The 23,633-nt window shown below is 43.5% G+C and overlaps 1 protein-coding gene across 1 annotated transcript in view; it reads right to left on the reverse strand.

Annotated features, from left to right (window-relative positions):
* Positions 1-374: 374 nt before the first annotated feature.
* LOC144828000 (fibrocystin-L-like) overlaps positions 375-23,633 on the reverse strand; it is a 1,506,874-nt gene continuing 1,483,615 nt past the window's right edge. The window contains exons 83-85 of the mRNA XM_078686147.1: positions 12,349-12,505; positions 9,369-9,669; positions 375-1,968 (exon numbers count right to left, since the gene is read on the reverse strand). Of these exons, the coding sequence (XP_078542273.1) occupies positions 9,392-9,669; positions 12,349-12,505 (435 nt within the window). The 3' untranslated portion in view covers positions 375-1,968; positions 9,369-9,391. The remainder of the gene's footprint in view (positions 1,969-9,368; positions 9,670-12,348; positions 12,506-23,633) is intronic.

A 23,633-nucleotide genomic window follows, 5' to 3' on the forward strand; every position in this document is an offset into this window, starting at 1 on the left:
GAACGAATATCGTGGCGACATTTGTACTCCTCCCCTTGTGGACACTGTCGAGATTACTCTATCTCCCTAGGCTGGCGTTCCCGGAATCTTCATATAGGGACTGAGCTGGTGTCACCGGCTCTTCCCCCCTTCTTCTTCCTGGTCTCTGCCCCCCCTCCCCCCTCCCCCCCCGCTTTATACTCCTTAGTGCTTAGGATATTATTATTGCACCTCCGTTGCTGTTCCCCCCTTGCGTCCCTTGGGCTGACCTTCAGTGATACACTCTCGCCTTTTTTGTATGTTTGTTCTTTCATATATATAAAACCTGTTTTGGTCCTGTATATACTGTGGAGTATTGCATTGTTGATTGACGGTTACCTCTGCGGGCTTATGTGATATGTCTCTCCTCCTTTTTAGCGGCTGGCCCGTGTGGTTGTAGGCCCATCCTTGTACATTTCTGCTTGCTCAAATAAAGGTTTTTTAAAAAAAAAAAAAAAAAAAAAAAAAAAAACAATGTAACTATTGTTATACGTATCATAATATTAGGCAAAATCAATCACTATCCATAGTTCTCCTTATAAAGGTTTATTTACACTTCATAATTTATTTAAAATTACATATGAAGTGTAAAGATTGTGTATATCCATGAAAATGAAATTCATTCTAAATGTACATATAACAAGCACTATATATATATATATATATAAGCACATTTGTGTCCCTCTTCTATCCCTCAGCTACCCTTCTCAATCCAAATAACAGACTAATATCCACCACTCAAATAACTTTCATATTTCACTGTACTAATTCACCTCTAACCCTTTATGGGTTCCGGAGTAGCGTGCCACACACTAAAGAAAGCGCTTTAACACGCCATCATGGGTAACAAGCGCTATATAAATGCAAACCTTTTTACCTCTTCTATCCCTCTGCTATCCTTCTGAATCCAAATAACTGACTGACCTAGCCACCACTCAAATTACTTTCATATTTCACTATACTAACTCAACAATAATCCTTAATGGGTTCCGGAGTAGCGTGCTACTTGCTGACAAAGTGCTCCAATGCCTTGTCAGGGGTAGGAAGCACTATATAAATGCGATTACAATACAATACAATATGTCTACTTGGTCTATGCCTCATTGGCCGTGGTTTTAGCCGAGAAGCAGCTTTGGTCTTCTCACTAACTGAGATCTTATCTGATGCCATCCAAAGTGAGTGGGCAAGACTTGGGCCGAAGGTAATGAAAAATCCTCAGATGTGCGCAAGAAATGGTAAGACCTAAATTAGAGGATTCTCTGTTGGCGATAAAAAGTGAGACAAAACTGGGGCAAACTAAAGTAGAGTTCAGATCTTAAAAGAAGCACTAAAAGTTCTTCATTCAGCTCTAAGTAAGCCAGCCAGAATGCACTAGGTGGTGTTAAAGGCACATCCGGGTTGAAATAGTAGTCCCATTTCTACACGAAATCACTAACTGGCTTAAGGTGCTTTAATGGACTCACACTGGGGAAAGAAATCTCAAGAAAACTTGGGACAGAACTTGTGTTGTAGGAAAACGCAACTTTATGTGGACACTTATTGCCCTGATGGCATTATACACATATCACTGCAGCTGGAGGGCACCAAGGAAATTCATAGAAACAGGCAGATGTATGAAGTAAAGCAACTCATATTTTCTGAAAAGTTCACACTGATCAACTGAAAATGTATGCATGAATATTAACTTCGAAAAATTAAAGAAAACAGTAAAAGCAAAACCGATTTTCCTTTGCATCTAGGACATCATTCGGAAAATAACAATATTTTGTCCAACAGATGGGAAATATCCCTACACCTAGCAGTAGCACAAGACAATAATGACCTGAAATTAGTTTTCATACAATTGATACACACAGGTTGCTCTTCAAATGTTCATCATATATTAACTAAAATCCAATCCTTTCATTAGAAAAAAGTCCAGATTTTCAGATTGCCATTTGGATGTGTAACCTAGGAAGAAAAAAAGAAAGATAATTTAATTTCTGTTTGGAAAGTTTGCATAAGTAGATGTAATTAGTATTTGACAAATGTTTCAGCCATTCAGGCTCTGCTGGGTGTATCTTAGAAACATGACGGTATTTAATTCAGTCACATGTGTATAATAACCACAACGAGTCCGATTCATAAACATTTTGTGCACCCCAGGTAAACATGAACCAAACATTGTAATATGTAAACATGGTTCCAAGATCTTCACTCACAGAAAAATGGCATGTGAAAATGTATGCCTGTGTATGGACCTTAAAACGGCAGGAATGCAGGTGTTATGGCACATTTTCTGACGATACTTTTAGTTAAGCATAAGGACCGAAAATTGGAATTAATAAAGAACACTCGAAACGCACGTTAAATACCAAAAACTCTCATTTGTAGGTAGGTATTCCTACAAATTTCACACGATCCTTCCGACCACTGAATGGATGCTGTAATCGTTTGTCAAAAGGCGTTCACGGAATAGGCCAGAAAACACTATTATTTACAGAAGTGAAGGGAATGTCGCTGAGGATTAAAAAAATATACATATAAATAAACGTACATATGCAAATTGCTGCCGCTGTGATGGAGAATCTGGGATAGAATAGTTGGAGAACCGAGAGCATGCATGGAAATCTACAATCCGCATTGACTTCCACGAGAAAATAGAGCATATTGGATAGAACTAGGTATAACTGCATATCTAAGTCTATGATGCACAGATTTTTCGACACTTCTTCTGAATGATGTACAATGGTGCCTAAAGAGATTTCACGTTTTATTGATGATTGGTGATCACTAAATATATGTGACAGAGAACAGTGAGCTTGTCCTGCTGTTCTTTTCACTGCGTTGTACCGGGGAGAGCACCATATACCTTCCAAGGGCATATTTAGATATTCTGTGTCCCTTGTGGTGCCCCAATAAGGGGCAGGGGCACCACCAACAAAGTAAGGGGGGGGGCTCCTGCAGGCGTTGTAGAAGCCCCCATGGGTATTTTCAAATACTAACCTTTAGTCTCCTGGAGAACAGAATTCAAGACCACAGAAGAGGCTTATTCAGTATTCAAATCTATAGCTCAGGTGTGCAGGGATTCTTTGTGATTGGCTCTATGGCGTCATTATGTAGTCTACGTTGTGTAAAAGAAAGACTGACACGTTTAGGGTTGTTTTAACTTGAAATTCTTTACTGACTACTACGTTGATTATTAGTACAATGCACATATTTTGATTGATTAAGTTTAAACGTGATTATGGGATACATTGGAATTAGTGGTGATTGTTAACATGTGGCTATTGTTTTCAAGGAGTGCGGTGACCCCGTGAGGTTGGTCTCACGTCTGAATTAAGTAGCTCAAGTTGTATAAATGAAAGACTGACACATATGTTTATTTTTGTTTTAATTTTAAATGCTTTATTGACAACTTTGTTGATTAATGCTGAAATGCATATATGTTTAATAATTGCGTTTAAATGTGATTCTGGGGTGCATTGGCAATAATGGTTATTTTTAAAATGTGGCTTTAAATAATCACTAGTTAAAATCAGTCTGCAAATCAAATATTACTTCATTTTAAAAAACACTAGAAATTCACCAAAAATGTCAAATGTTAAAGTGATGTTAGAGTTAATTAAAAATGTTAGGTAAAAAAGTAAAATTGTAAACATACAAAAAGACTGGAATTCACCCGTTATAGTTAACTGGTTAATTATAACTTTCACTCCAGCAATGCACTGCGTATGCCCTGACATACTACACACTCATGACATGTTCATTAACATCATTGATGACATCTCTTTTGAGATTTCAAATTACATCATTGATGACATCACGCTGAGCAGGGAGGGGGGCCAAACATCACCCGCCCCATAAAAAAAAAATTGGCCCCAGATCATTGCTGAAGAATTCATAACTATCAAGGGCTCTTTTTTCCCCCCTCAAAGTACATACAGTCCAATATGCAACAGTCAATGCTTTGAGTGCAGCCTGTTCAGACCACGCATCATTGCAGGGTGGGCACACGCTAAACACCAGATGTACCACTAACTCAGTACACCATAAATATTCACCGCAAGACTTTATAAAGGCAAAATTCTGTAGTCAAAAAACATTATCCCCAGTGCGGTCTATCCAGACCGCGCATCATCGCAGGTTACGTACACGTTCAGTCCCAAAGGTACTACTAACTCAGTGCACCATAATTAATTGCCACATGGCCGTATTCAGGCGGAACTAAACTGATTCTTCATTCATTATGTATAAAGTGCAGTAACAAATAAAGTAACGTCCCTCAAACCTACACAAAATCAATACTTGGCCTTACTAAGCCAGAAGTCACAAGACAAAAAACATTACTATCAGTACGGCCTGCTCAGACCACACATTAACGTCACATATTGGTCATTCATTGCCATTAACTTAGCTAGTTTTTTGACTGGTCTTATTCAACTTTATTGTTGCTTTAATCAACCCATTATTATTTCGATGCACTATTCGCCACACTCTCTTAACAAGACCGGCACTATCTTTCACACCTTTAATATAGCCGACACGGTTTTTCACTAATTCTATTCTTTTCCAAAATGGCCGAACACTCGGTACAAGGTGTTCCTTAGACCGTCATCACTTTCAATGACACCACGCAGACATATTTCTTATACCGGCGTTTTTGCCGAGTTCTTATCCGTCATTCCAGATTGGTGATAGAGTGAAACGTTTGACACTTAACGGCGGTAAGATTTGTGCACCCGACCCAGTCCGCGTCATGGGTATGTTTACATTTCGATATGTTGTGATAGCCTTGTTGAGTTGTGGACCCTTACACAAATATATTTTCTTAACAGATTCCCCTGATGAAGTGCCTGTCAGGGCACGAAATGCATTGGGATTATGCTTCTTTAAGTGTTTTCATCGATTACGAGTAAAATAATTATTTGATGTGATGTACACCATTGAAAATTTATGAAAACGTCATTGATTAAAATTCAAAATTGATGAACTTTATTCAAGAAGTCCTTGACAATTTATTTACAAATATTGATCTTTAATTTATGAGAGATCGCATCGCCGATCCACAACAGTAGAGCCCAGAGGGTCGCTCCCTAGATTGAGGGAACGCTTTCATTCACTTGTTAATTGTAGGGGAACCAATCCCCGGGGAATGTAAATGATCTGGAAAACACAAATTACTGTTCCTTTTATTAGGGGATCTTGCTCTTATCCATGTCCCTAGTAAGTGATTCTCCAGTTTTATGCCTGCCAGCTCTGTCAGATCGCCTTCAATTATGTTTGGTCTATGAGGTTTGATGTAGCAGATGCAGCAAAGGCAAAGATTGAGCGCACTGTGCTGATTTAAAGCATGGAGCTCAGTGGCTTGCAAAGTTTCAATGTATAACAGTAGCATATTCCAAGTCCTGGTTAAGACCAAAGAGCAACGGTATCACTAAGAGGTAGAGGGTGTAGTCTCTAAGGTCCTTTTGGTCTTGGAGTCATGCATGCAAGTAGATGGAAGGAGCTTTGGTGAGCAGGTTAGAATCCTAAATAGAGTTTAGTAATGAATGAAATCCCATACTCTTCCTCTAGCCTCCTACAACTAATTTTGTATCCAGCCAAAATGTGGCATTGATGGTGCCCAGAACCTCGAGCCCATCATTCCACTTCTCCAACGTTCCTGTATGGGGCTACTGGGCCCAAGAGTAGAAGCCCTCTGCCCTCCTCCAGTAACTGTGGTGCCCTAAACCCACCTTTCCACTACAGGCACCCTCCAGTGTGGGTATACAGTGGCTCATTTGCTAAGTCCCATGGTTGAGAGTCAAGCCACTCAAGGCAGTTCAAGTTCAAGTAAATGTCAATTTGAGGGTGCCACATTTGCCAGCATTCCACTCCGGAGTCAGTTTCGCCTTCTAGATCATGTAAGAAGTAGGTCATGTCTCCGGACCAGCCGCGGCCGATAGTGGGAATACCGGCCGGGCGGTGACATGGGGAGGGTGGGGGTAGTAATGTATGGATTACGGAAATTAACAGGTAAGTAAACATATAAATAAATAAAACAAAGTTTGTTACGCGCACTGCATCACCAAATGCGATGCAGTGCGCGCAACAAAATTTATTTTATTTATTTATATGTTTACTTACCTGTTAAGGTCCGTAATCCATACATTACTACCTCCCACCCTGCCCCTCCCCCTCCCCACGTCACCGCCCGCCCGGTAATCCCACTACCGGCCGAGGCTGCTCCTGGCTGTATTTCCCCTTACCCACTTCAGCTTGTGTTCATAAGGCACAATATCTATTCTCATCAATGGTTATCTGGTGAGGCAGGATCTCATAAGCCACAGTCCTCAGTGCAGAATTGGTTCCAGAAAGGGCCCATAGGCATATATGGCAATCCAATTTGGAAAAGCAGCAGCCCCAATTTTTCGAGTTTAATCTTCCTAGGATTGGCAGCTAATGCAGTTCCTTCAGTACTGGTGTACTGTGATTGAACTCTCTTTTGTAAGTTAGGAGATTGACTGTGGAATTGTAGACTGCAAGATTGGGGCCAGAAATTTAAAAATGCCAGCAAAAAGGCATTGACAAAATGTTATCATGCAAGTACTGGCACTTGTGAAATAATTTCTACTTGGTTTGTATCAGGAGGTGTTTAATTTTCATCAGTGAATGTAAAAAGTTTTTTTTCCAGATTTGGATAATTTGTTGATGTAATGTGAGAAGACAGATGATTGTCAACATGAAATTAAGACAGCGGGGTATAGAGACTGCTGGACATCAGTACATTTGTCTTTATTTTTGGTGGAGAGAAGGATGAATTACATTTTTGGGGGACTTGGTTGGCAAACGTTATTGTATATCCATTGCTGGATTTTCAAGAGGCACAATATAAGGGTGGCAGTGTCAGTAATTAAAGATGTCTTGATATACAATTATGTGCAGTCAGCCTACTGCTGCATTCAGATTCCAGAGTTGATTTGAAATTTGGAAAGAATTTGCAAATAGTGATAGAACACTCATGGTGCTGCTATGGAACCTTGAGGAGCACCACAATTTATGGGTGTAACAGATAATGTATGGTTTCCAATTTTGATTAATTGGTAATATTGAGAGAGATACGTGGAGTACCAATAAAAACTTGATTGGGGAATCAGGTCCTATATTCTAGCTAATTCATACATTTGTGATGGTTCAGAGTGTGAAATATTGCTGATAAACCAAGCATTACTAGTAGTGATCACCTTCATCTGTTATGCAGTAGATGTCAACCAAGAACTGTGCGCCTGAATCGAGCTCTAAAATGTTATTGGTTTCGGATTGTAGATGCTTTTGAGTTATTTACTTTGTTAAGTGTATTGTCACTGACCACTCAAAGGCTTTCCCTATCCATGGTAAGTTAGTTATAGACCTGAAATGTGCTTGAATGTTCATATTGACCATTTTAAGCATAGGGTCTTCGGGCCAGCTTTAAGGAATTGGAAAAGACTGATAATGATGTGCCATCAAGAGATGTCAGAATCTTCTTAATAGGTAAAAAATGTCTTTGATGTTTAGTTTTATTCACTGGAATGACAACTTGAAAATATCTTGTGAGTTTAAGATTTGTATTACTTTTGGTAGTTCTTCAGATTTTAAATGCTCAAATCTGTTACATGTATCCAGTGTTTCTGGGCGTAATATTTTTTTCAGTGAAAGGGGCAATTTTAACTTTAATAGTTGGAATTTTCTTAGTGAAAAATTACAGTGATTAGTTTCATTTGTCGGATGATGGGGCTGGCATGGATTGTATTAGGGTACGCATGTGTTTAGGAGTAGATAGCAAAACAAAGATGAGTTGGAATACTATCCTATCATTTTTTATGTGTTTGGTACAATGGCATAAGGGCCCAAGGGTATGCCAAAGCATTGGTCCTGTGCTTTCTGTGCCACTGGAACCAAGCTGCACCCAACAGAAAAGCCCAATTAGGCCGAAACCGATCTTCGATTGCTTCTGTTCTGGTTCCAAGAGGACCTGCCTTGGCAGTCTGGCTTGGACTCTTTACTTTAGAGCAGGAGCAAAGCTGATTTGCATATGGGCAAAAGAAGGATGAATGGAATTGCTAACCTGAGAAACTGCCAGAAGCAAAATCTTTCCTCCCATTACATTTTGCGTGTTGTATTTAAAAAGAGTGCCAGAAAAACTCATGATCGTCTCTCAATTCGTTTTTGTATATTATAACATCTATTTTTGTGGTTACAAAGCCAAGATTTTTTGAATCACAAGATTTGTAATTCTAAAAATGTTTTGTACATCGGTCCATTGTTTTTTAAAAGAGCATATCTACATTTGTACTTAGGTCAGATCTTTGTACAATGATACTGTCATAAGACAGTGCCGGATCTTATTCCAAAAGTCACATCAAACAGAAAGTGCTCAATGGGTGTCGTTCCTCTGTTAATGCAAAGAACCAATATCCAGGTTGATATGCAAAAATTTGGCATATGATAAAGCAAAGGAAGATCAATGTATGTGCATTTCAACTACAGGTAATCACAGGTACGTTTCTGTTGAGTACCTGATCAGTTATCATAAACATGAAAAAATGACACAAAAATACATTAATGGTGAATCGTCAAGGGTTAATTACATGTCTGCTTATCCTCTAGAAACTACACTAGTACACTACTTAAAATAATGCTCAGGAAAAGTTTCAATAACATAACCAATTTTAATTCCCAGTTTTTTGTGAAGGAACTGAATTGACAACCATTTCGGTGGAGGTTGCAACCTAGAAGAAACAGATTTTAAGTGCACCATTCCATTAAGTCGTGCTATATTTAACTTAATTCTTTTCAATAAATCTCAGACTTAATTATTTTTAATAAATCTCAGATACAAATATATCACCTTCCATGTTTGTTTTCTTAAATTACTTGAACTACATAATTTAAAAAAAATTAGCAAACAGGTTTCGCATAATTTTTCTCAGGCATGCAATAAAACATGCACAAACTGGTTTTGCCTAAAAGTCCAATCTAAAAAGCTGAAAACGTTTACCTTCATTTCTTATCATCTAAACAAAGCAAAAGTATTGTGAGCTAGTTACTTTCTTGCTGTTCTCTGACTCAAAATATTAGCAGGGCACAAATAGTGTTTGCTCTATTTGCTTTGATAATGTATAACTTCCCCTAAAAAGTCATCAGTCACATCAGCAAAACAGAAGAATTATAAAAAAAAAGGCATTTTGGAATACATTTAAAAAAACGAAACATCTAGCAGCAAGATGTATTTTAGACTCATTGATCATGTGTTTACCCACTGCTTAGTTCTTAATGTCTCCTACGATAAATAGGCAACATACACAACATGCACATTTTCTATTTTACAGTTTTCACTCAATTTATACCTGATAAGAAATGGTACACACCTTCAGAGCGTTCCTAACCACAATCCAAAGACAAGGGCCAACAACTGGAAGGCAAGACCACTTCTGACTCCTGAAGCAGAACGAGTTGGGTACACGATAGGTATTGCTATGGGTTTCTTTGTTGTCGTTGATGCTTTTGTTGTTGTTGTTGTTGTTTTTGTTGTTGTTGTTGTTGCTGTTCCTGTTGCTGTTGGTGTTGGTATTGCTGAAGTTCTTGGATTAAAGTTTCTAGTTTGTGCTACTACATTGTTCAATGAAAATTCGATTTTATAATTGGTTCCTGAGAAATAATGGAGACATATAACATTGGAAGTCAAACAGATGAGACTGCAGCGACCATTTAAAAAGTACCCTGGACCATAAGCACGAGGGCAGGTGTGTCCCAAACGGTGTCTATTCCAGCTTAGATGTTGGAACGAACAGCACTGTTTAGAAATACCTGCATTACATAGTTATCAGTAAACAGAAAAGGAATTCTTGGCATTAAAAGCAGTGCAGGATAGCTAACTCTCATACACAGTTTAAGAGATTACACAGACCATTTAGCAGACGGAGCTATTCATGCAGAGACCTCACATCTAAATTTAAATTTAGCCAAACAGAAGGCTACAGTGCGTACATCATTTCATTGTAACTTTTTATATAGTTCAGTGTACAGAATGGATTGGTTTACCATTTTTGATGTAGGACTGCATTCACCATTAATCCTTTTCACAATTATGGCGTTACATACCAGGCATGCTTTTGTAATTGCGAGTTGTGTATTGAGTGTGTAAAAGACAAGCCTGCTCAGCTTGGTATTTTAAGACTTTTAACCTGTAAACATACATTTTAGCTTATACATCAGATATGAATGTGTATTAACACCGGCTGGAAATATACAAGGGAAATGTATGATATTCGAAATTAAAGCGGACTTACCCCTTATTCTCTTACCCTATTTGTGTGTTTTTCCACATTTTGTAACACAGGCTTGCTGAAATGCCAAAGTGTAGACAATTATAAAATGCTCATTTTATTTGAGTTATATTTTTTTCTCCTCACTAAACAGCTCTTCCACTACGCTTTACTTCACCAATCCTGTGATTTTTGCATTGATTGGTGGACGTCACATCACGGTTCATCCTACTTAAGCCAAGCCTGTCTAGGTGTAACTTTGATGTTCTTCTTTATGTATATATAGCATATGAACTGAAAAACTTTACGGTTACCTCAAATTTTTTAATTTTTTAGTGTTCCTAAAATGTGCATTGTATGCCCTTCATCAAAAACAAAAATGGTCATTGATATATCCCTTACACCCCTACTTTCTTCACACGAATTGCCATCTTACTAATATGTAAGGTGCACAGAACATAGGATATCTGATTAGAGAAAGCAGCCATATTGAACGCCATATTCTACATTGTTAGCTAAAAGACAATAAACAGATGTCTAATACTCAAATTACAGTCTTTTATTTGCAGAATGACTGTTACGTAGGCTCACGTGTTTAGAGAACTAATACTAATCGCAGCAAATAAGAGTCTGCTTTAGAAAAGTTACTGACCTGCAATCCAAATTCTATGCCTTGGTCCCATTAAAAGTAATGTGTCTCAGCACATCTGCAGGACCCCTGGAACATTTTTGCATGATCTATCTATCTATCTATCTATCTATCTATCTATCTATCTATCTATCTATCTATCTATCTATCTATCTATCTATCTATCTATCTATCTATCTATCTATCTATCTATCTATCTATCTATCTATCTACCTATATTTATCGAAGTGCAACTCCTGACCGCCGATTGCAAGGCGGAAACAAACAGGTGCGGACCTCTTCCCCAATGTTCTCGTTCAATGACGGGCCACTACACACAGGATTGTGCGAGCAGTTTTAAAGATTTATTAGAGTGTTCATAAGACAAATGTCCTCCATGACGCGTTTCACTCCGTGAAAGGAGCTTGATCATTTCTATATATGTATATCGTCCACAGTTTCCCAAAAAGCATTTTGGAAGGTTTAAGAATGCACTCACTTGTTTTCTTGGTAATTACAGCGTCTTTATTTTAGACAGAATCACCAATGTCCCAACGTGTTTCACCTTCACATAAGGCTTGTTTGTGGGACTCCAACCATCTCAAACCCTGCACCAGGGCTCAGTCTGCTGTGCGCCTTGCCCCCTCCCTAAGTGGTACTGCCCCAGTCCTGGACCCTTGGAAATGAGCCTGAAGGTTCTCTGCCAGGCCAGCTGAGGTTCTATGGGCAGAAGCGAAAGTTTGCACCCTTGATGCTGGCCTTCACACCACAAGACCCTCTTGACAATGACACAGGACTTTGCATCACAGCCTTGCACCTTCCCTGGAACTACCACTGACCAACGCTTCCTCAGCATAGGATCTCGCAACACTTCACAACCAGGAATTAAGGTAGTTTATTCAACAGGCGTAACTTTCCCGTATCCAGTCAGCACTCCAACACAGATGGCCAAATGTATGACTTTGTTCGGTCCAGTGCGACCAGGTTACCTCAGTTGGTGCTTTGTGCTTCTAGGCCCTTTTTGTTACTTAAAACTCTGAAATTGCATAGCTCTGGTTCTACTGATTAAAATGTTGTTATTTTGGTATCAAATAATTTATTACATTTTACTCTGTTTTTGAAATTGGTGTCAGATTTTTCTTGTGCTGCATTTGCACTTTATTAATGTTTGAAGTGCATCATACATACTTTACACATTTCCTCCAAGTAAAGCCTGACTGTTTTTGAGCCAATCTACCAGAGTGTTGAGCACATTAATTTGGGACTAGCTTGTGTCTCACCCTGACAGAGATTATGGTTTCACCCATTTCAACCTTTAATCCAATTTTTAACAGGTAAGATGTCACTAAAATATAACTGGAGGTGAAGATTTCTTCATAATATTGTTATCACAACTTAAATGAATTAATGCAGTAGGTTAAGAAAGATTCTTACCAGATGGAACTAGAACAAGATCAGTGTAGTTGGCCCAACAGCTGCTGAATGAAATGGTAGTATTTCCTGTAAGTCCGTCAGTAACATATGTATCCTCTGAGTTCTTAAGTTTGGCTGTCAAGGTCAATGCACTAGCATCAACAGCTACACAGATGTTCTATAACATAAAGAAAGACATTGGTTTGAATTTTATTTTTGTTTCTTCTCAATATGCAGTAGGATATTTACTTTCATGAATGGGCATTTCAAAATAGTTTGCGACCAACAGCCATGTAAGAATGTTTATACACTAATAAATATCAGACATAACATTAAAAAAAACCTCTTTTAAAGAGTGGCCAGGCAAAAGAAATGCACCTGGTAAAGGTTCAGTGAAGTGAGAGGAGAATCAATGTTGCTAAAATATTTATTATAATTAATATTAGTAATATTATTATGGCTATTTATAAGGCACATACCACAACTAGGTTTTCTTTTTTTTAAGTTTAAATACAGTGAGAAGCAGAATTCACTTAAAAAAATGGGCTCATAAACTATTTAAAAAAAATTATATTTTAATTATTTTTTCCAAACAAAACAAGTGCATTTTATATCTAATGATAGTTGAACACTCAGCATCAGGTTATAAAAATAAATTATTTTCTGAAGAATATCTCCCACATCTGAATATGCATTAGTAGTAATGGAAAATACGCTCCATAATATTTTGACAATTCTTAAAACATCTTAATATCAATCAAATTCTCTGGAAATAAATGTCCCCGCAAGTGTTGTACAACTACAACTATCCACTCATCATTAAATCAAATATCATGAAATGCAATACCCATTCCCTCCCACTGAAACCTCCCCCCTCCCTGATGGCGTAACAAATATCTTTAAACAATGTTAATGACAAGTCATAGCTATGTCAATATCAAATGTGCACAATACAGTAAACCAGAAAGCCACTTTGTGTTGTCAGAGGTAGTTTCATGAGAGAAAGCATTGTAGCCATCCTCTTAGGGAGGTGTAATCCCTCGAGGCGGAGTCTCCAACCCTGATGTGCTTGAGTCCTCGTCAGAGTCAGCATGCAGCATTTTCAATAAGTGTACTAGTGCCTCTCATACCCTTGCCAGCTCCAACGCCTTATCGCTTTTAGAGCGTACTGCCAGCTGCAGCCTTGTGGTTCCCTCACATACTGCCCATTTAATAAATTCAGTACGCCATCTCTGAAAACTAGGGCCCTTCTTTGCCTTCCAGTGGGCTGTAATTTCCCTCTTCGACAGCAGAAGCCCCATGTCTATAAACGTACTTGTCATCTTATTCCGAGAGGTATGGGGGAACCAGCAAACAGAGACCTACAGTGGATTCTATGTCCCTGTCCGTAAAAGAATGTAAAAAAGCAACCACCTCTTCCCAAAATGTTCAAAGTTGAGGACAATTCCACAGCATGTGACAGAAATCTGATCCTACCATACTCCATTGCGGGCACATTGCTGAAGTCACATTGAAATATTTATTAATTTATAAAAAGTGTAAGGTACGTTCGATGAAGAATAAAGAAAAGTGCCAGCGGAAAGCGCGTGTTCCTAGTGCTTTTCCATGCACATTTCACCAGTCCCGCCCATGTCTTCTCAGGAATTCCGTCACCTAGGTCTACTTCCCACTGCTGCTGGAGCGTTACTTGCGGGGTCAGTCGCTCGCTTGTCATTCGGCGATATAAGCAGGTAACTGCCGTGTGGTGCAAGCAGCTAGGGCTAAATACTGACAAACCATGGAGGTGGGCAGTTCCCTGAGTCACATTTTCCAATGCGCCATGATGGCCGTTACAAGCGCTAAGTGCATAAAAGTAGTCTCTCCTAGCCAGTTCATATCTGTCCTGTAATACCTCATATGGAATCACAGAGCCATCTTCATACAGATCCCCTATGGTGGCCAACCCCCTCTCCGCCCAGTCCATCAGCGCTGCCCAGTTACCGCCATGCGGTAGAGGACTACACACCGCCAACAGGATTTCAGGGGCATATGGACGTACTATTTGTGCGCTTCTTTGACTTGTGTTCAGCAGAGCTTAAACGTCCCCATTTGTCGAGTTAGTGAGGAGGCTGGGAGTGGCGATTGCATTAGCAGGTTGCAAAGCGTTTGTCTATCTAGCTGATTCCATTCCTCATCATCAGTGCTGCGGAACGACCGTGCCACCGCCTGAGTAAGCCACTGTAGTAGCGCTGCTAGATAATATGATTCAAAATCAGGGACCGCCAGTCCACCCTCCGATCATGGTGTCATTAGTGTGTTAAGAGCCACTCTCCGCCGTACCCCAGCCCAGAGGAACCCAACCACCATCGACTGGAGTTGCTTAGAAACAGATGCTGGGATCCAGATCGGCAGCGTCCTGAAATAATACAGCAGTCTGGGGAGTGCTACAATCTTGAGAATCACCACTCGTCCAGCTACCAAAAGTGGGAGCGTGCCCCAAAACTCAATACAACCCTTAAGTGCTCTGACGGCCCAGCCCAGGTTATCCTCCAATAGATCAGTTTGAGTGTGATAAATGGGAGTGCCAAGATACGTCAGACATTGTCGCTCCCATCGGACCTTCTGCGTTTAAACTTGGCCCTCAGTTTGCAGCGCCGCAGAGAACAGGTATGTCTTTTTCCAATTTACCTTTAGACTGGCAACCTTGCCAAGGTCCTTCAATAAAACCTTCATGCCATGAAGAGCACCCTCTACGTCAGCCAAAAACAGAAAGAGATCATCAGCATATAATGCAATATGATAAATTTGCTCTTGCACTCTCGATCCTGAATAATGCAAGCCCATCCTAGCCCATGCCGCCAGCCGCTCGCTGGCCAGGGTTAACAGCAGAGGAGAAAGGGGACAACCCTGCATCTTTCCTCGACCCACAGAGCAAGTGTCTGATATCATCACTCCCGTATTTACCCGCGCCATGGCCTGTCTATACAAAAGAGATGTATACATATATGGGAGTAGGCGGGTCGCCAAAATCTGACACAAGATTTTACAATCCGTGGTCAGCATTGATAACGGGCGATAGGAGGTCCTGTCATGGGGAGGTTTACCCGGTTTTAGCAATGGTATAATTAACGCCTCTCGAGTGGTGGCAGGTAAGAGGTACTCTTTCCTTGCAGTATTACGCAGTGCCACCAACCTAGGGGCCAGCAGGTTGACATACGCACTATAAAATTCCACCAGGAGGCCATCCACACCAGGCGTCTTTTTTCTGGCCATATGACTAATCGCGCCACAGACCTCTCCCATGGTAATGTCCTGACCCAGCAGCTCCGCTCTGTCACTATCTAGCGCTGGGAGATATGCAGCTTCTAGAAACTCCCGAATGGCCTCTTCGCCAGGGGCCAATTTGCTTTGATATAGATCATTATAATAAGCAAAGAACAGGTCATTTATCCCCTGCTGCGTATAGCAGGTCTCCCCATCTGGTGCACAGAGTTCTAAAATGACCGTCCCTCTTCGCACTGGATTATCTAGCCATGCCATTAGCACCCCAGATTTAACGTGCTATGCATGCACCTGCGCAGCGTATTTTTTATAGTCAAAGCAGCGCAATCATTCCACCTGCACTGCGACCTCTTCCCTTGCTACTAGTAAGTCTTGTTGGCGATCTGGGTGCTCAGGTCTCTCCCTCTCAGCATCCCGCAACTTTTGATCATCCCTCTCTAAATCTTGCAATAACACTCTACACACTCCCAGCTTATAAGCTATGTAATGCCCCCGTATAACACTTTTGAAAGCATCCCACTCCGCCATCAGCAATGAGGCAGTACCAGTGTTATTCTGAAAATAATCAGAAATGCCAGTTCTCATCACTACGGGAAATGCTCGATCTTCCAACAATTCTGGGTTTAAGCGCCAAGTCGGAATCTTGGGGTCATCAGGCAATACATTTACACGTAATAATAATGGGTTATGGTCAGATAGCGTTCTAGTGAGGTATTCGCTGTGCTGTACTACATCATATATGTCAGGAGAGCAAAGCATGGCATCAAGCCAAACATGGAGGTCGTGCATAGCAGAAAAGAACAAATAATCAAGGGTGGTCAGGTGGTGTGCCCTCCAGGTATCTATCAGTCCCCATCTATCCTGCCATTCCTGCCTAATCTTTGAAAGAGCATTGGTAGGTGCGTCCAGGAGGGGAGGATGAGATCTATCCAGTAGGACATCCGTGACAGAGTTGAAATCCCCACCAATAAGCACTGACCCAGTTAAGAATGGAGCGAATTTCCCAGACAATTGTGTGAAAAAGGCAGATTGTTCTGTGTTTGTTGCATATATGCTGCCCAGCACTACATCCCTACCATTTACATGACCTGATACCAATATGTAACAGCCCTCAGGGTCCTTCAGCTGACGAGTGGGTTGAAAAGGGACACCCGCCCCGACCCATATCAGGACCTCTCGTGCAAAGGCGGAGTAAGTTGTGCAAAAAATCTGCCCTCTCCACCTACGCTGCAATGCCACATCTTCTTTTGGTGCTGTATGTGTTTCCTGAAGAAAAGCCAGTTGGACTCCCTACGAACTAAGTACGTGTGTATTTTATGCCTCCGTAACATGGTGTGCACACACCTGACATTCAAAGATAAACATTTCAAATCAGATATCGAACCCATGGTGTTGCTCCGCATTGGCTCCAAACAATTAATTTTAAAAGGATATGCCATATACCGTGTAACATTCCATTACTGCAAAAGAAACAATCCCAACAACCCACCCCAGGACAGGTACTAAGTAACTAGTCCCCATCCAAACTACTCTAAACTGACTTCCCTCTAGTAACTACAGAGGAACAATGGAGAAAAGTAGTTGCAATCTGTCAAATACCAGCAATAAGATTATGAAGAAAAGACCACGCCTATGCCCCACGTAGTGCAATCCGCCCCCATTCCCAGAAGGTGTCGCACCAGCAGAAGTACACAACTCCCTCCCGGCCTCAGCCCACAATCAATAGCACAATAAAAACAAAATACGTATAGTACCAATATCAAGAAGGCACACAACTCATCCAGCAGACCTGCAAAGAAAACAAATAAAAGAGACATGACTAGCAATATCAAACAATATCATCAGCAGTGCCTGGTGTGACATGTGGCATCTGCAGGCCACTAGCCTGGGATTCGTCCGTGTCCATGCCTGCAGTAGATTTATCCGTCTCTGTGCCAGTCACCGAACCCTACTCAGGGTCCCGGAGCAGTTCCTACACTGCGCGCAGCGCTTCATTTCTCTCCCTCTCCATCTGGGGAGAGATGGATGTCTTCAGGGTGTTAGCGCGCCGCCGCGGCCTTTGCCGGCACTGTGGCAAACGTCCCGGGGGAATGCAAGCCCCAGTTTCTCCAGCTGGCCTCTTGACCGTCTTGTATGTTTGCAGCCAGTCCCATGCCTCCGACGGATCCTCATAAAAGTGCGTTGTACCATCCAGGATAATCCTCAGTCGGGCCGGAAACATCTGTGAATACTGAAGTCCCTCATCATGTAGAGCTCTTTTGACAGCTAGGAAAGACACACGGCGGCCCTGGACCTCCAGTGAATAATCCGTAACAATGGAAACCTTTCTGTTGTCCACCGCATATGCCCCAGCTGTGCGCGCCGTCTGCGGAAGGTGGTCCCTATCTTTGTAGATGAGGAGCTTGGCCACCACTGGACGCATAGGTCGACCCGGCGTCAGCGGGAGGGCCGGAACTCAATGAGCCCTTTCTAGAGTGTAGCACTGTGTCAGCCCCTCCGGTGCTACCTTGTCGCGGAGCCAGTCCTCCAGATACTGGACCATGTTGGACTCCTCAATTCTCTGCGGAAGGCCCAAAACTCGAATGTTGTTCCTCCGATTTCTCCCCTCTGCGTCTTCGGCCCTTTTCTCCAGCACTGAGAGTCTACGGGTGACGTCTCCTACCTGGTCAGCGATTGACTTCTCCGCAGGCTCCAGAGTCGCCAGGGAGGTTTTGGCCTGCTCCACTCTGTCCGCCAACTTGGCGTGTTCTTTTCGTAGCAGCCCCAGACCCACAGACACTGTAGCAATGTCCTGATGCAGGGCCTCCCTTGTATCATTGATAGCCTGGAGTATACGGGCCAATTGCTGTTGCACCCCTGCATCACCTGGCACTTCAGGTGAAACCGGTTGTTTCTCCTCCTGCCCCAAGTATTCCTGATCTTGTGGGCCGTCTGATGCTTCCCTCTAGGCTTCCCCATCTCGCAGTCATGAATCAGAGTTGTCTCTTCAGACCAGGCCACACCCTACTTGCAGCGTTGATCTCTCCACATCAAGCCCCTCACCAACGCCCTACCAGTGTCTAATAAGGTGCCATGGGGCCCACAGCAACTGATCCGCAGGGGTCCTCAAGTCACCCACTCCACCAGAAAGTCAGCGGCAACCCCAGCTCACAGGCTAATCCAAACAAACAAACAAGCAGTTGTCCAGATCTAAATTCAGATGTCCCGGGGGCTGCCAGTCTTCCAGCAGTATTCTTAGGCAGTCCAGATCTTGTGTGCAATAAACCAGTGCAGGTTCATGGAGTCCTTAAGTTTTTAGTTGCAGCGAGTAGAGGACAGGAGAGAAAGTATGGGGGGCCCTTCCAGGTCCAATGCGCAGTTCAATAAAGGGAGCCTGGGACAGCACTCACCCGCAAGCGCCCTCGGTGTTGTCGGGTCTCAGGCCGGGGGTCTCCCGTGCAGCAAGGAGGCCGCCCCAAGGCAACCCAGGAACCTCCACCGTAAGGTGATGACAGTCAGCGTCCCCCAATCCAGTCTCGGCCGCCCCTCTCGACTGATCGCGCCAGAAGTCCGCCACAGCTAATAGCGGAGCAGGATTCCAGGTCGTCCCCAGCCACTGCACTACCGCTGCAGGGGCATGTACAAGCACTCAATTTTCAGCTGTTACCCCCCACAAGGCTCCCAGAACGTCCCAAGCTGGGCCCGCGACCCGCGGGGCAGTCCGAGTGTGTTCTCCCCTCAGTCCGGCGTCATCTCGCCGCCATGGTCTATAGTCACTCAAGGCTGATGCTGCATCCATGCACCTCAATCCAGCCAGACAGGGGCTGTGAGGACCTCTTCAGGGCTCTGCGCTACGATGAGAGCAGTCCGCGACGCTCAATACTGCCGGGTCTCAAATGGGGCGCTTCCCATGTAGTAAGCTGGCCGGGCCAGCCCAAACTAGGAAACTCTGTCGTAGGGCGGTGACGATCGACATCATTCGGTCCAAGCACCGCCGCCTCTCCTGGCCAATCTCGCCAGGGGTCCGCCACGGAGAACAGCTGTCTCAGGTCTCTGGTCGTCTCAATCCATGCTGCTGTCACCGCAGTGGTAGGCTTAGGCACTCACTTCCCAGTCGTTGGTCTCCAATGCTCTCACTGCGTCCCAAGCCGGGTTTGTGGGTCAGCCCATGCTTGTTCCTCACCCAGGCTGGCGCCATCTTGTCTTCCTCAGCCTGTAGTCCCTCAAGGTCACCACCGTAGCCACACACCGCAATTCAGCCAGGTGAGAGCCGCAATCACCTCTTTAGAGCCCCACGCTAATGAGGGAGCATTCTGCAACGACTTCCCAAGGATAGGACAGTCGTTAACTAAGATAATTCACAGGGCCATTGCGGAGCTCGGAGCTCACGCATCTGCCTCCATCAGCCTGCAAGCCATGCCCATGGGCTGATAAACCATACACCCTCTAATGTCAGTCACAAGGCTCATCAGGTATTTGCCCAGAGAAACCCTTCTGGCACACAATTAAGTAGGTCTACTCTCTCCGCCAAGCCATAAAAAACATCTCAGAAAGAGGCGCAGGGGTTATTTGTGCATCTTTTCTGTCTGGGACTGCATTGGGCTCCAACAGTAAAAAAGGTGGTGTCATCCCATCAGATGGATGACCTCTTCAGTGCTGTGTCCAATAACAGATACTCTCCAGGAGAGTTTTCCAAATAGCAGAAGAGCTGGTGGCCCAGCTGCCAAAAACGAACTTCCCTCTTCATCTAAATGAACTAGGAAATGCAAGACCTGGGTGGATGAAAGAACTGCGATTGTTGGGGAAATGTCCCATTGCTGGCCTACTCCAAAGGAAGCATTAAGGGAACTGGGTGCTGTATGGGCTAGGGGACTGAGGGAACCAACTACTCTGGTCTAGGTTGGGATGGCCTGCTGTATTTAAAGTTCCCTTCTGGATCCCTGGGCCTTTACCCCTAAGGGCTTTCTCCTCCAAGGTGGAAGCAGCTTGGGTAATCAAAATTAACGAATAGTGACAGAACGTCTTCCAACATCTTCCAATTCATTGTAGGTATTGCAGACCTGATGCCCTTTATAGGCCGAGTTTGCAGGCAGCGCGCCCGTACTGTCACCATGGCGTGATTAAATAAAAAACCTCAGAAGGTGCTTTTAGCCCGCCCACATTTACCATTGATTAAGAGCATAATCACTTTCGTTTGCTGCCTTCCTATTCAGCAGGAGTCACGTTACGTCTCTTCTTGTGGCTTGTGTGGAGCATCGCATGACTACAGATTAATGAAACTTAATTAGTGTCCCTCCACTGCAAACGTTGTGATTGAAATAGTATTTCTAGTGTCTTAATGAGTTATGGGTTACAATGGCACTACTTTTTTGTTTGCCTCTCCTTGCGGATTGTAATGATGTGTTTGTGTATTGTTTTCTTTGTGCTGGCCTGTTTAAATAGCATTTCGAGCAGACCTGGAGGGCCCCATACATGCTACAACGCCGGCCTCATTATAGCCCCACCCCCTACCCAGTCCTTGTTTGTTTAAGTGACCACCTATGCTGTTCCTAGTTCTCTGCACGCTGCCACTTTGGTTTTTTATGGAAAGGTCATCAAAGAAGCGCAAAAACAGGCCTAGATAAACTGCCTACACATTTATTGCTGCCTACTTGCTCTGTATTGTGAGTAACCCTGGGCGTAGTACTATCAATCAATCAATCAGAGTACTTGTAAAATGTGCTACTTACCCGTGAGGGTCTCAAGGCGCTGAGGGGAGGGGGGGTGCTGCTACTGCTTGAAGAGCCAGGTCTTGAGGAGTCTTCTGAAGGCAAGTAGGTCTTGGGTCTGCCGTATGTGGGTAGGGAGGGTGTTCCAGGTCTTGGCGGAGAGGTAGGAGAAGGATCTGCTGCCGGAGGTCGTTCGTTGGATGCGGGGGACAGTGGCAGGGCGAGGCTGGCAGAGCAGAGCTGGCGGGTGGGGGTGTGGAAGCGGAGTCTGCTGTTCAGGTAGGCTGGTCCGGCATTGTGGAGTGCTTTGTGTGTGTGGGTGAGGAGCTTGAAGGTGATCCTATTGTCGACGGGGAGCCAGTGTAGGTCTCTCAGCATAGTTTGTGAAGTTTACGCTACTTCGCACTGCGCAAATTGCACGTAGCACAGTGCAAGCACGCGTAGTGTTGCGTAGCAGTCAGATTTTGCTTGCTGGCGGCCCTCAACGTCAAGTTGGTGACCGCAAGCGAGCATCCCTGCGAGACTTTTTTCTCGTTCGCGATCAGCAACATTAAGTTGCCGATCGCAAGCGTGGAAAATAAACCTCCCAGCGAGATCCTCAATCCAGGGAGGTCAGGTTTCTCATTGCGAGTGGTCGCGTATGCTAGCGACCACTCGCGATGAGAAACTACCAGTCCGCATTGAGAAAGCTGCTGCTCGAGTAGAAATCTACTTGAGCGCAGTGCGGACAAGTATACGGCACTGTGCAATCAGTGTGAACAGCATTTTGCACAGTGTACTACGCTGTTCGCGTAGCTACGCATAGCTCGCGTAGTGCTACTACGTGAAATATGCCCAGGGTTAATGTGAGTACCATTAAATGAGCTTCACTTCACTCAGACTGGGTGGGGCAGCACCGGTTCCTAGTGGTATCTCTGCTACAATCTCTTGTGCTCTTTGTTTTGGCAAGGAGCCAATGGAGGGGACGGACCATAGACTATCAGATCGCAGCCCCCCTCCATTCATTTGTAGAGATAGGACAGGGAAAGGAGAAAAATGCTCCATTATAAGTGCTGTGACATCACGAGCAGACAAGCACACATGTGGAGCTGCCCATTGTGCGAGCGGGTGGATGCATGCCAGAATGCAGAAGGTGATTTTGTTTTCTTTTGGTTCATCACTGGAACCAGTTTGGAACTCTCTGAATCTAGCCATGAGAAGGTTACCGTATTTTGTTTCAAGCCCCTGCACTTATTTATCTCTCTCCCACTTTTAATGCCAACCAAAAATAACAGAATTTTCAACGGAAATCTCTCATTAAGAAATAGAAAGTTGTCTCTTTGTATATTTATAGCTGCCGATCTCTTAGATACATATTGCCACATCCGTAACTCTACTTTCATATTTCTGTGGTAAAGAATGATTGCATCGAACATTGCTTTACTACCAAGGACATGAAATGCCACCTGTCAAAAACATGATCTGTTCCTACTCTGTGTCTCCGGCTTTATGAGCTCCCCGTCAAGCATCTGAATGCTCGGATATCAGAGCTGCAGCACAAGTTTCATTCATTCCGAACTCTGTGAAATTGAACTAGTAATGTTGCACGGCACACTGTAGGGATAATAGCACAGCTCATCAGCAGTTGAAGCATTTCTTCTTGTGAATGATGATCGCTCAGATTATCAATCTGTCCTAAGGCCTTCTATCTGAACCGCATACACTTCTATGCTGCAGAATGAAGCTGAGTTAGAAGATGTTTGTGAACAAAAGCATGTTTAGCAATTTCGGTGCAGACGTGTGCACCTCCATACGCAAATTCTCCCAAATAGTAGAATTTCAGATTCTGGCTTTCATGCAGTAAGGAGACCGAGCTTTTAGAAAAGGGGACTAGGCAGGGGGTTTTGCCATGGGTCTCAGGCTTCTGAGGACCCCGCAGGTCCGGAACCTAGATTAACATTTGGGGGCAGATTTACAAGCCCCTTGTGCCTCTTTTACGCCGCCTTTGCGTCACTATTGTGACGCAGCGGCAGCGCAAAAGATGCGCCAGGGTGCGGGGTATTTACAACGTGACGCATCTGGGAGATGCGTCACGTTGTAAAGCCCTGCGCCATAAGGAGGCGTTCCGGCGCAGGAGGGGGGGGGGGCGTTCCTGCGCAAGGAACGCGTCCTAAAAGTAGCTGAGTGAAATCTCCAAGATTTCACTCAGTCACTTTTAGGCCAATGCTGCGTCAAAACCCTGCGCCTGCTTGAAGCAGGCGTAAGGCTTGACGCAGCATTGGATAGATAGGGCACCCCCGAGCCTTGCTGGAGCTGCGTCGCGCTTGCGACGCAACTCCAGCAATGCGCCGCCTTTACGGCACAGATGCGTCACGCATG

Source organism: Lissotriton helveticus, chromosome 4_1, assembly GCF_964261635.1.
Source record: "Lissotriton helveticus chromosome 4_1, aLisHel1.1, whole genome shotgun sequence".
Taxonomy (NCBI): Eukaryota; Metazoa; Chordata; class Amphibia; order Caudata; family Salamandridae; genus Lissotriton; species Lissotriton helveticus.